General features: G+C 41.2%; 1 protein-coding gene across 1 annotated transcript in view; it reads left to right on the forward strand.

Moving 5' to 3' along the window:
* ENTHD1 (ENTH domain containing 1) overlaps window positions 1-9428 on the forward strand; it is a 94911-nt gene extending 85483 nt beyond the window's left edge. The window contains exon 6 of the mRNA XM_011369087.1: window positions 8827-9428. Within this exon, the coding sequence (XP_011367389.1) occupies window positions 8827-9428 (602 nt within the window). The remainder of the gene's footprint in view (window positions 1-8826) is intronic.
* Window positions 9429-11946: the final 2518 nt, after the last annotated feature.

Genomic DNA, 11946 nt, shown 5'->3' on the forward strand with positions numbered 1-11946 from the left:
AGATGATGAAAAGCAATGTATGCCGGGTTAAGTTTGGACTTTATTTTGAAGACAGTGTGAGTCACTAAAGGTTTTAAGTCAGGTGAGTTGCTTTACAAATGTGTTTTAGAAAAATTACTTGGTCAGGGAATGTGAGAGATCAGTTTAGAGGGGGTGAAACATGGGGCAGCACTTGGGGGGCTGTCGTAGGAGAAGAAACTGGGTGAGAAGTGAGAGATGAGAGAGGGCGGGGTAGAGGGAGGCATGACGGGGGTGGGGAGGTGGGCTGGAACCCAGAACCGAAAGAGAGTCGCCTCATCCCGAGGCCTGTAGGGAAGGAGGAGAAAGGATGTATCAGGTACGAGGAAGGGTTTTGTTGATTTTAATAATTAAAGTGTATTGAGCCTTCGTGCAGTACACACTGTGTGTCATGGCCTCAGTATCTCCTTTTTTGACGTCGCCTGCCAAGACTGAGGAGTTTGGAGTGGTATAACAGCTCTGGAGAGGTGGTGAAGATTTAGAATAGCCACTCTAGAGAATGGAAGATGGAGCAGACGAGACACCGATAAGATGAAGGAATGGTCGGCCATTTGTAGAGGCCCTAATTTATGGGGTCCTGTGCTTTCCTCCAATAGTGCTGAGCAGCCTGGATAGGAAGGAAAGAAGGTAAATATTTAAATTAAAAAGATTAGGACAGTGATTGGTAAACTGTAGCCTCTGGGCCAAACCTGGCCCACAGCCTGCTTTTATAAATAAAGTTTTATTGGAATACGACCACACTAATTGGTTTATATATTGTCTTTGACTGCTTTTGTGCTGCCATAGCATAGCTAAATAGTTGCAACAGAGACTGTATGTCCCACAAAGCCTAAATATTTATATTCTGGTCCTTTACAGAGAGGTTTGCTGACTCCTGGATTAGGAATTAGCAGCAGATAAATCAGAAGAAACGGTAGCAAGGGGATAGCAATTAAGTGGTCAAAGTGATGGATAGTGGGATTCTGGACTGGACAAGAAAAGAGGCAGAGCCAGGCGGGCACTGATGGAGTGAGGGAAGAGAAAAGGATCATGGGATCTGCTGTCTCAGTGAGACCACAGTGTAGATGCATCAAAAGGAATGCAGAGGCCGGAAGTAATTCAGAAGGAAGGTAATCTCAGAAAACAAGATTTCAGAGTGAGGCAGTTCTGAGTGATGACACGTCCTAGGGCGCACTCACAGGAGTGGCCAAAGGTCATTGTGGTTGAGGAATTCCAGAAAAGAGGCAAGAATGGATAGCCGATCTCCACAGACGCTGGCTGGCATTGTCGGGGGTGACGGGGGATAGAGAAGGTGGTACAGTGGTCTCCCCTTTTCCGTGGTTTTGCATTCCAAAGTTTCACTTACCACTGGTCAACTGTGGTCTGAAAATATTCAGTGGAAAATTCCAGAAATAAACAATTCTTAAGTTTAAATTACGTGCTTGTCTGAGTAGCATGGTGAAATCTCACGCCATCTACCTCTGTCCTGTCCAGGACCTGAATCAGCCCCTTGTCCGGCTTGTCCATGATGTACACACTACTTGCCCATCGGTCACTGCGTAGTGATCAGCTCGACTGTCGTGGTATCGCAGTGCTTGTGTTCGGGTCACCCTTATTTTGATAATGGCCTCAAGGTGCAAGAGTGGTGATGCTGGCAATTCGACGATGCCAAAGAGAAGCTGTAGAGTGCTTCCTTTAGATAAAAAAGTAAAAGTTCTTGACTTAAGAAGGAAAGAAAAAAATCATATGCCGAGGTTGCTCAGGTCTGTGGTGAGAACAAAGCTTCCATCTGTGAAATCGTGAAGAGGGGAAAAAGCAAATTCGTGCTCGTCGTCACACCTCGAACTGCAAAAGTTTCAGCCACAGCACGTGATGACCACTTAGTTAAGACGAAAAAGGCTCTAAATTCATGGGTGGAAGACATGAACAGAAAACGTTCCAGCCGATGGCAGCGTGTTGCACCAGAAAGCATCGAGCCTCCGTGGAGCCGCGGCAAGGGACCCTCTGCAGCGAGCGACCACATGCTCGTTATTTTATTATAATCATTTTCTTTTATTATCAGTTATTATTGTAAATCCCTTCCTGTGCCTAATTTATAAATTAAACTTTACCATAGGGACGTATGTACGGGAAAAAACAGTACAGCTGACCCTTGATCAACATGGAGGTCAGAGTCACCAGCCCCCGCCAAGCAGTCAAAATCCCCATATAACTTTGACTTCTCCAAAATTTTATTAATGAAGGCTTATCAACAACAGAAATAGTCAATTAAAACGAATTTCAAATGTTGTATTCTTGCAATGAAGTAAGCTAGAGGAAAGAAAATGTTATTAACAAAATTAAAAAGAAGAGAAAATACATTTACCATATTTATTGAAAAAAATGTGCATGTAAGTGGACCTGCGCAGTTCAAGCCTGTGTTGTGCAAGGGTCTACCGTATATATAGGTCTTAGGACATACCCCCCCTGGAAAAGGGGGGACTGCTGTATCTGTCTTCTGATTTTAAGAAGAACTTATTTATATGAAGGGTCCAGGTCTGATGTTATAAACTCTTTGGAGATAATGAGCTGGGCAAATTAAAAAATACTTGCACACTAATATTTTAGCAGATCTCAAACATCAGGGAGGCTAAGGCCGCTAGCTAATACACCTTCATATTTTTATTGAATGAGAGGGACCGATTTGCTGCAGCCACTTCCTTTGATCTTTTGAGACTAAATAACTGTTCTTAGAACAGCCCATTCCTCTGCTCCCCCGTTTAAATGTTATTTACCTGTAGCTTAAACTTTTCAAACTATTCTTTTAGGTCATTAGATATTTTATAATGCACACTGAAGAGGGAAAAAGAGCTCGTAGACGCTTAGAAGGCAGATCTGGTGGCAGGCCACTCTCTTTGTGTTCTCATAAGCCACAGTTAGAGTGTTAGACTGCACTATACTTACTTATATTGGGGTAGTGGTGAGAATTCTCTCTGGCTTCATCCTTTGTTTCTGTGTCTCATTGGTTACATTTTTAAACTCTGGTTTTCAGCGGCAGTTGTTCTGGATTTTTCAGTTGATCTTTGGTAAGAAAAGGAACCGAATTTTATACACACACACACACACACACACACACACACACACACACACACACACACGACTCATTCACCATGCCCTTTCCTTTTTGACTATAAAAGGCTTCAGAGCCAGAACAATTAACGATTTCCCTAAAAGAAATGGGGAAAATGATAGAACACAGTTCTGCACACCATCTCAGCTAGCCCTGAGCTACTGGTCCCGCAGGTTCAGAAGCACCTGTTGAAGGGAGCCTTGCTACACAGGGGAGTGACAGCGGGTGTGCTGCCCCCAACACAACCCCAAACACTCCTCCGCTGTGCAGCTCCCGCCTGCTTCTGCGGAGACAAAAGGACAGACTGATCTGATTTTTAAAATTCAGTGAACCAAATTTACACTTAGTAGGTAAGTGAGAACTCTTATCTTTAATCCCATAATCCAATTTTCTCAATAAAAATTTAGCATAAGTGATTTAGAGGCAGACTTATTAGCATTTCTCTCTAACCCTATCTTGTTCTTAAATTTGTAGCTTAGCTATAGACATGACATTAAAAATAAAATTTCAAATGTTACATTTTAAAAATTGAGATATAATTCGCGTACCATAAAATGCATCCCTTTAAAGTGTATGCTTTAGTGGCTTTTAGTATATTCAGTGATGCAACCATCACCACTGATTCCAGAACGTTTCAGCACCCCAAAAAGTCCTGTATCTATTAGCAGTCACTCCACATTTCTCCCTCTCCCTAACTCCTACAGCCACTAATCTACTTCCTGTCTCTATGGATTTGCCTATTCTGGACATTTCATATGATGGAATCATACAATACGTGGCCTCTGTGTCGGCCTTCTTTCGCTTAGCATAATATTTTCAAGGTTCATACATGTATCAGTACTTCGTTCCTTTTTATGGCTGAATAATATTCCATTGTGCAGATAAACACATTTTATTTATCCATTCATCAGTTGATAGACACTTGAGTTGTTTCCACTTTGACCTATTATGAATAATTCTGCTATGAGCGTTTGTGTAAAATACTAGATTTTTAAACCACAGAACAAAATCAGAATATTTTAATTTACGTGTATAGCTAACTTGACAGCCATTATGTATCAGCTAGGAAGTCTGAAAGACATGAATTGGAAAATGGGGGGAAAAAATCCTTGTTTTACAAGGAACTGTTTGAAGTGTTTAGTTGACCAAGGACCTGCTGCTTACAGAAGAATTTACATTTACACTAAGTAGAGTTCTAAAATATTTCTGGAAATGTATTTGTGATTTTATTTTGGCAGCCCAGTAGTTCTAAATGCTTTTGAAATTTCAAGGTGTAATTATTAATTCGCTGGTCCATTGTTACTCATAAGTATAAAAGGTTAGAGATAACACATCAGCATTTGGGATGGTTTTATTGGTGCTATCTTCAAGCAAATGCGGCGTTAATTGGCATGCATACGTGATGAGATTTTTAAATCCCGCCATTTACTGCAGGTTGTTTGCAATAATTACAGCATTTCAGCTCTGGTAGATAAACTGTGTGAAGATGATGAATGTGAACAAGATGCCCAAATAACTTCTGTAGTGAGCCAGAGAAGGGGCCAGAGAAGGGTAACCAGGCGGGTGGGGGGAGGCACCCGGGGTGCAGCGTGGAGTGTCTGGTACCGCTGTGCGGTATTCGAGACCGGAGTAAGTGGGTGTCCAGCGCTGGGAGATGAAGCGGCCTTTATGAGCCAAGGCATCGAGAAGCCTGCGAATTCAAGACGCAAAACTATAAACGATGATAGGCTGTTTAGCCAGCAGTTGCGGCTACAAAGCGAACGAAAGGTGGACATGCAGTAGAAGGCAGGGATCCATCCTCAAACTGTAGCACACCTGAAGACTCGTTAAAACTCGGTTTTCTGTGCCCAACTCCCAGTTTCCGATTCAGTTGGTCTGCGGTGGGGCCTGAGAACTTCCTTCTAACCAATTCCTAGGTGATGCTCTTGCTGCAGGTGCAGTGAGCACAACTGGAGAACCACTAACTAGCATAAAGTTAAATACCAGGTATTTTAATCACATCATATACGTATGTGACGAACATAACTGTATGTGTCATCCTCAAATACATAAGGTAACACTATATTAATTTTTGACTCATATTATTTTCCTCTTGGCCTACTTAAATGTTTTTTGTTAAAATCATTCCTTCTTACCAGAGTGAATTGTTTCTAGAATAGTTTCTTAGTACTCTAACAGATACGTTTTGGGTCCCAGAACTTTAGAATCTCATCAGGGCCATATGGTTCTGTCACCTGATACGTGGATCCTGCCTGTCACATTCCTGCCAGATGGTGATTCAGGACATGCGCAAGCTCCAGGAGCATCAGGGAAATTGCCATTTCTCAAAGCAGCTTATTTCATGTGTGGAGAACCATGACTATTAGAAAATTTTCCTTTTTAAATTGGGCTAAAACCTCTTTTTCTATAACTTTCACCTATTAACCTCAGTTCTAACACATATACAATATGAGAAATGGAAGATAAGTATTACTAAGGTTTTGTGACTATTTTCTATTAATTAAATATAGCCTCTCACCCATTCTCCCACTACCCCTTTGTGGGTAAAGATTTGCATATCTATCAACCATTTCTTATAGATAAAATGTCGTTTCCTCACCCTCCTAGTTGCCTGCCTTCTAAATTTTATACCAGAATTTAACATAATTCTATAATAGAGTAAAATTAACTCTGGTATACTGGAATGACATGAACATATAACATAGCGGTTTTAAATCATATGCTTTGACATCAGAGACTTGATTTGCATCTCATCTCTGCCCCCTTTACCCTTGTGATCTTGGGGAGCTCTTTTAGCCTCTGAGATTTCTTTGCCTCATGTTTTAAAATGGATTTCTAAAACCTACTCCGCGTGTTACTCTTGGAGGGTGGTGCTAAATAAAAAGAATTAGAAAACAGCTATTTGAAATGCAGTTAAATCCTTAGATGACTCCTCCCTGCCAAACAGTCAAACCACTGCCGAATCCATTACCTGGTCCCACACCCTCCGCAGAAGTCTGGAGATGTATTTTCTGGGGAAGGCAGATGGAGGGTCTCTGAAATGAGAAATACTAGGTACGGTTGAGTGCATGGGTACGGTAACAAGCACCACAGGATTAGGTGAGCATGTGCAAACAGATGCCGACCAGTGGGAACCCAGTTCCCTTTCCCTGCTAGACGTGGGCACACTGGGAGCCGGGTCTCCCTTAGGCAGGAGGTAGGAGAACTAGTCTCACAAGAGCCTAACCCCTCGGAGGGAAGAACTGAAGATACTGACAGCAGTGGTCCCTCAACAAATGATCCACCCAAATGACTGTTCGCCGAAGCTCTAAGTTGACAAGTCCCACACTCACACTCAGAGCTTCCAGGCAACTTTGTAACCCTCCGTTCTTAGCTGTAAGCAGACAGCAAGGGATACCAGACATCTGAAAAAAACTTCTAACGTAAAACATTGAGACAAGCGGTCAGAGGATATGTTGCATCCATAAAATAAGAGTTCCAGAAAGAATTTCTGAGAACCAAATAGATAAATAAATAAGTAAGTAAGTAAGTAAGTAAGTAAGTAAATAAATAAATAAATAAATAAATAAATAAATAAATAAATAAAATCTCCTGGAAATTAAAAATATAATAGCAGAAATTAACAACTCAGTGGTAGGATCAAAAGCTAACATTGAAAAAATCTCTAAGGGAGTAGAGCACAAAGACAAAAGTAGAGGGAAATGAGAGAAAATAGGAAGATCAGAGCGTGAGTCCAGGAGATCTGACGGCTGAATGAGAGGAGATTCAGAAAGACAGAACAGAGAAAACACAGAGGGGGAGATTAAAGCATTCGAGAAAATTTTCTAAAGCTGGAGGAAATGAGTTGCCTGACTAGGTCAGCTGACCATCAGATGGACCTGAGTGAATGAAAACAGCACCCCTCGGGGCACAGGGAGAAGCTTTGGAAAGCTGGGGAGGCAGAGGCCATTCTGCACGGCTTCAGAGATGAAACCCGTTGTATGCGATGAATGACAATTAGAATGGCAACGACTCCTGGGCGGCAGTACTGAAATCAAGAAGACGGGAGTTTGGCCTTCACAATTCTGAAAGGACTGCCAACCTCGAATGCTTATCTAACCAAACTGTCAGTAAGCCCAAAAGTAAGACGCAGACATTTTCAAACACGCATATTCTCAAAACTTTTACTTCTCCTGCATCCTTTTGCAGCGAACTACTGGAGAATGTGCTACTCTGAAATGAGAGTAAACCAAGAAAGAGGAGGACATGGGATATGGAAAACAGGAGAGCCCACACGGGAGGATGGCGAAGGGACCCGTCAGCTGATGGGTCTCTGTGATGCCGACGGAGCATGCCCAGTTGGGAGTGTAGCAGTGTGACTCAGGACCCAAATATGTGGAGGCTTTCATCCCGAGCAAGCCCGCCATCATCGTACCTTCTTAACCCAAGGATAGACTGTCGGGATAAGCTTGGCCTCAATTCTTAAGTGTGCTTGTCTTGTCTTGATCATATCTTGAGGTTCCTACTTTTTTTTCATATCCTGCTGATGCATCAGCTAAGAATACCCATTTCATCCCCCCAAAATTTTGTGATTGGACTTTTTTTTCCAGAAAACTGGAAAGCTTTGAAGCAGAAAATAGTAGCCACCTCCCCTGGCCATAATTTTTCAGGCGGTCCAATTTAGTTTAGAGGGACATGGATATGTAAAAGAAATAAAATAATACAGAAAGATAAGTCCTGTGTGCCAAGTAGTAAGCATTAATTTCCGAGTCCAGAGTTAGTTTCAAAGACTTTAGGACTGGACTTTGCCAATTTGTACCACCTAATGCATAAATGAATGTATGTAGATATTCCAAGGAGACAAGATAAAGTTCTGTGTCCAAGAAAGTTCAGAAAAATTGAGTAAATTAGTGTAGATTTCTCAGAACTTTAAATGTGCTGACGAACATTGCTAATTTCCTAATGGGAAATTATTCGTCTTATTTGACTTTGAAGCCGTGTTTTCACAAAACATCTTTTTATGTCTTAAAGAACAGAGTATTTCTCAGAACACAGTTTGGAAAATCACGATTTCAAATGAAGTATGAAAGAAGAGATTTAATATGACTTTGCCTGAAAGGAAGTTAAAATGTTACCAAATCTTTAATTTTATGGAAAATAGGCTTAGAATGCTTTTTGTTTTACTCGTAGTTTCTCGGTGAAAAATTAATCCTATGCGTTGTGTGTCACGGATGGGTCGGACCTCGTTCATGACCATATTTGACTATTGAGAAAAGATTAGTTTCACAACTTTTGGGTACTTGTAGTTGGTTGTTCATTTTGCCATAGTATTATTCTCTGTAGGAAAAAAAAAAAAAGCAGTCTAAGTTGCAGTTTTTTCAGACTCTATTTTAAATGTCAACTTAAAATGCCACCAGTAGAAGAGGGTATAAAACTTTACTTTTCTGCTCTCTCTGATAAGTGAAGTGTAAAAATGTATTAGTCAGGGTTTGAAAGTCAAGATGAATATTGATAATTCTATTTTAGTTTCATTTCCATGGTATCGTTGATATATAATACATCTTTAGATTCTCTTTATTTCCTGCTTTGGGTTTATCTAGGCCTATTATGATTTTTTAGCATGTGAAATCCAAGCAGTGTATTTATGCGGAGACCTTTCAGATAGGATTTTACAGTGTAAAAGTATTTTAGCTATTACTCTCATTTGTATTTGCATAATCTTTCTCCTTTATACATTTTAGTGTCAACCACCTCTGAGGGAACATCCTCCTTTTCTGCTTTATCCGTGTCATCTCCTGATTCAGCATCTCCAGAGAAGTCTGTTCCTGTCTTACCCCCAGTGCTGGCCGGACCTTCATTCTGGACTCTGTCCCATCAACAGTCTTCTGTCTTCTTTAAGGATAAAGATCAGACAGCCGGTGCTGGTTGTCCCTTTGGTCCTATGGGTGCAGCATCTTCTGATGAAGAAGAAAATGACACCCTCAGTCTACCGAGACTTCTTTCAGCTAACTCCGATTCTGCTACAAAAAAGATAGGTCATATTTCCAGCCATAACTGGGTGGAGTTTTCCACCCAAAACGTAGACCGCTTCACCTCTATGTCCTGTTCTACTTTTCAGACAACCGAAGGCCTGCCCAGGGAGACTGAAGCAAACAGCTCCATTCCAGTTCTCCTAGGGGAAGTAAAAAATGCGATCGTCAAGTTACACGAAGACCTGAGTATGGTGATACGAGAACTTGGTGTCATCAACAGCCGTCTAGTAAACATGAGTGGGAACAGTCTACAAATAAGCATGTCCTTGCCGTTCCCCCAGTCTTCCGAGGAGAGCTCAGATCGAATCTAAGCATCTCGGCAGCCATTTCTGATAGAGCTCCTGTGGCCCCACTTCCCAAAGATGAGGAAGCTAACCTTTGACGGAGTCCCGTTACTATGGCCAAAAGTAGGGTGACAGTTTGGTTTTTCCTTGTCAGGTTTATTAACAAGTCTCTTTCGAACCAGTAAATTCATTTGAGTGGTTTATTTTTCAAACAGAAAAGGTAATTACCTTTGATAATATTTTCACATTTAGATAGTAGTTCATTTGAAACTGAAGAGAATTTCATTCTTTCCTGCTCTGTACTTTACCTCAAAATAGGCTACCCATTACTGGAAGTCATAAGAGCTCAAACTGCAAATGAGTATTCTAGAGCTTTCGGATAAGTCGTCAGACAGTAAGAGGCCCTTTATTTTTCAAATGTTCGGAGCATCCTCGTTAGCAAGCCTCTGCCTAGAGTCAGGAGGATCGAGTCTGGGGTGCAAATTTCACGTGTTCGCTTGCCAAGTTCCAGGTTCTGCAGACTGAGGGCCAGGAATCTTTCCCTTCTGTGGACTCGACGTTGGTCGGAAGTTGAGCTGAGACAAATGGACCGTGGAACAGGTGTTCTCATTGTTAATGTACATTGCAAAGTGAATTCAAATGTATACTCTTTTTCTTGTATTTTTGAGAATAAATTTGATATTTTTCATCTTATACGTCTCTTTTAAATTCACTAAGACAGCCTTTCAAATGGAAATGTCTCAATTAGTATGTTTATGGGCAAAATGAATGATCTGCTTTGGGGGTTATAGACTGGCGCTTCTCGAGCCTGCTGCATATTACAATCACTGGAGAAGCTTGGGTTTCATTTTATTTGAGAGAACAGTGTAAGGGGCTGCATGGACCCATCACTCAGTTTCAACAATTATCTACTAAAACGATCTCAGATGACTTCGAGGAAATATGGGCCATATAAAAAGTATTCCAACCCCTGGATGCCACTCCCAAACCACCGCTGATTTTCATCATGCAAACTGGGTTAAGAGCTAGAGACTGTTAGTGGAAAGACTGACTCCAAAGCGGGAGGATCTGCGGATGTTTGAGGAGTATCCAGGAGGCCAGTGTGGCCGGTGCGAAGTGAGGAAAGGGGAGAAGAGGAGGAGACTGGAGGCCACGGAGGAAAGAGCAGGGAGCGGTGCCAGGTGGAGTAGGTTATCGAAGACCATTGTTAGAAATACCCAGGTCAGTCCCAGACTTAACTTCGTCGTAAGGGATGGTTCATGTCCAGTTTTCTCAGTGTGTCGTCCCTGGGCTCCACTGTGTTGTAAGGAGCATCTCTGGTTAGACCTCTCACCTTGGATGAGGTGATTTCCGTTCCTATCACCTTTCAAGGTTATCAGAACGAAAGCTGGAATTTCTTGAACTCAACAAATGCCCTTAGAGAAAAGTGGCTTCTGTTTACCTATCAGATCTGTCTTTTTCAGTACCAGTTATTCAGAAGACTGTACCAGGCGCTTGGGATAGAGTGGTGAGCGAAATCAGATATAGTTCCTGTCCTCAGAGAGCTTGAGTTCTAGAGTTCTAGAGAAATTTGATAGATTAATCATATATATTTTTAAAAAAATGTAAAGGCTTGTGGTGCTGGGAAAGGATATTTAGGGTTTGACCTGGTGAAGGAATTCTTATGGAAGTAACTTTTGGGCTGAAACATGAATTCCAGGATTATTGAAATAAATGCCATTAATAACTTGTCAGGCAAATAAACTTCCTTGTGGAATAAATTAGAGCACAAAAATTCTTAAGACACCTTCCGATGGCTTTCTTCATGCATCTGAGAGATCCCCCAATGGGTTCTTAGGGGATAGAAGGATACAATATTTCCTTTTTATACTGGCTATAACCTTTCTGAGTTGTACCTTGCTAAGAGTTGAGAAGAAAAACCTCCAGAGATAAAGCATCCCTCCCTCCCCAGACCCCATCACCAAAACGGGCTGCATCGGGTATCTGGAAATTTATGCAAAGCTGTTTACTCAAATTTACCCACAAATAAGTGAGGCAACAAAAGCTATCCCTTTGAGAAACTGTGTTACTTAATATGTGCTTACCACGTAGTAACGTCAGATTTTAACTAGGTCTCACGTAGCTCACATATTTTAATTCAGCCATTTGTTAATTAGCATAATTAACAAGCTCTTATTTGAGCTTCTATTTAGCCAACTCCATTAATCGAATAGAACAAACTTGGCTTAAATTAAAAGTGCGTATATTCTGATTGACTTTGTAATTATCTCAGATTAAAAATACCTCATTAGATGTTACTCTCCTAAGTATTATACTTGGAACTTGAGGATCTTATTATAAGGCAGTTATAAAAATATTTTACAGTTTACTTACTGTCAAATTACTCATGTGTTGATTCTTTAAATATTTGTTAAGCACCCGTTATGAGCAGGCAATTTGCCAGACACTGGGGACACAAAGGTGAACAAGATGGATGCGGTCCTATTTCAGAGGACAGTTTAGTGGAGATACAGAGATAAATGGGTAATTGGAGTGTGACGTGTAC

The sequence above is a fragment of the Pteropus vampyrus genome, unplaced genomic scaffold (assembly GCF_000151845.1).
Source record: "Pteropus vampyrus isolate Shadow unplaced genomic scaffold, Pvam_2.0 Scaffold145, whole genome shotgun sequence".
Classification (NCBI taxonomy): Eukaryota; Metazoa; Chordata; class Mammalia; order Chiroptera; family Pteropodidae; genus Pteropus; species Pteropus vampyrus.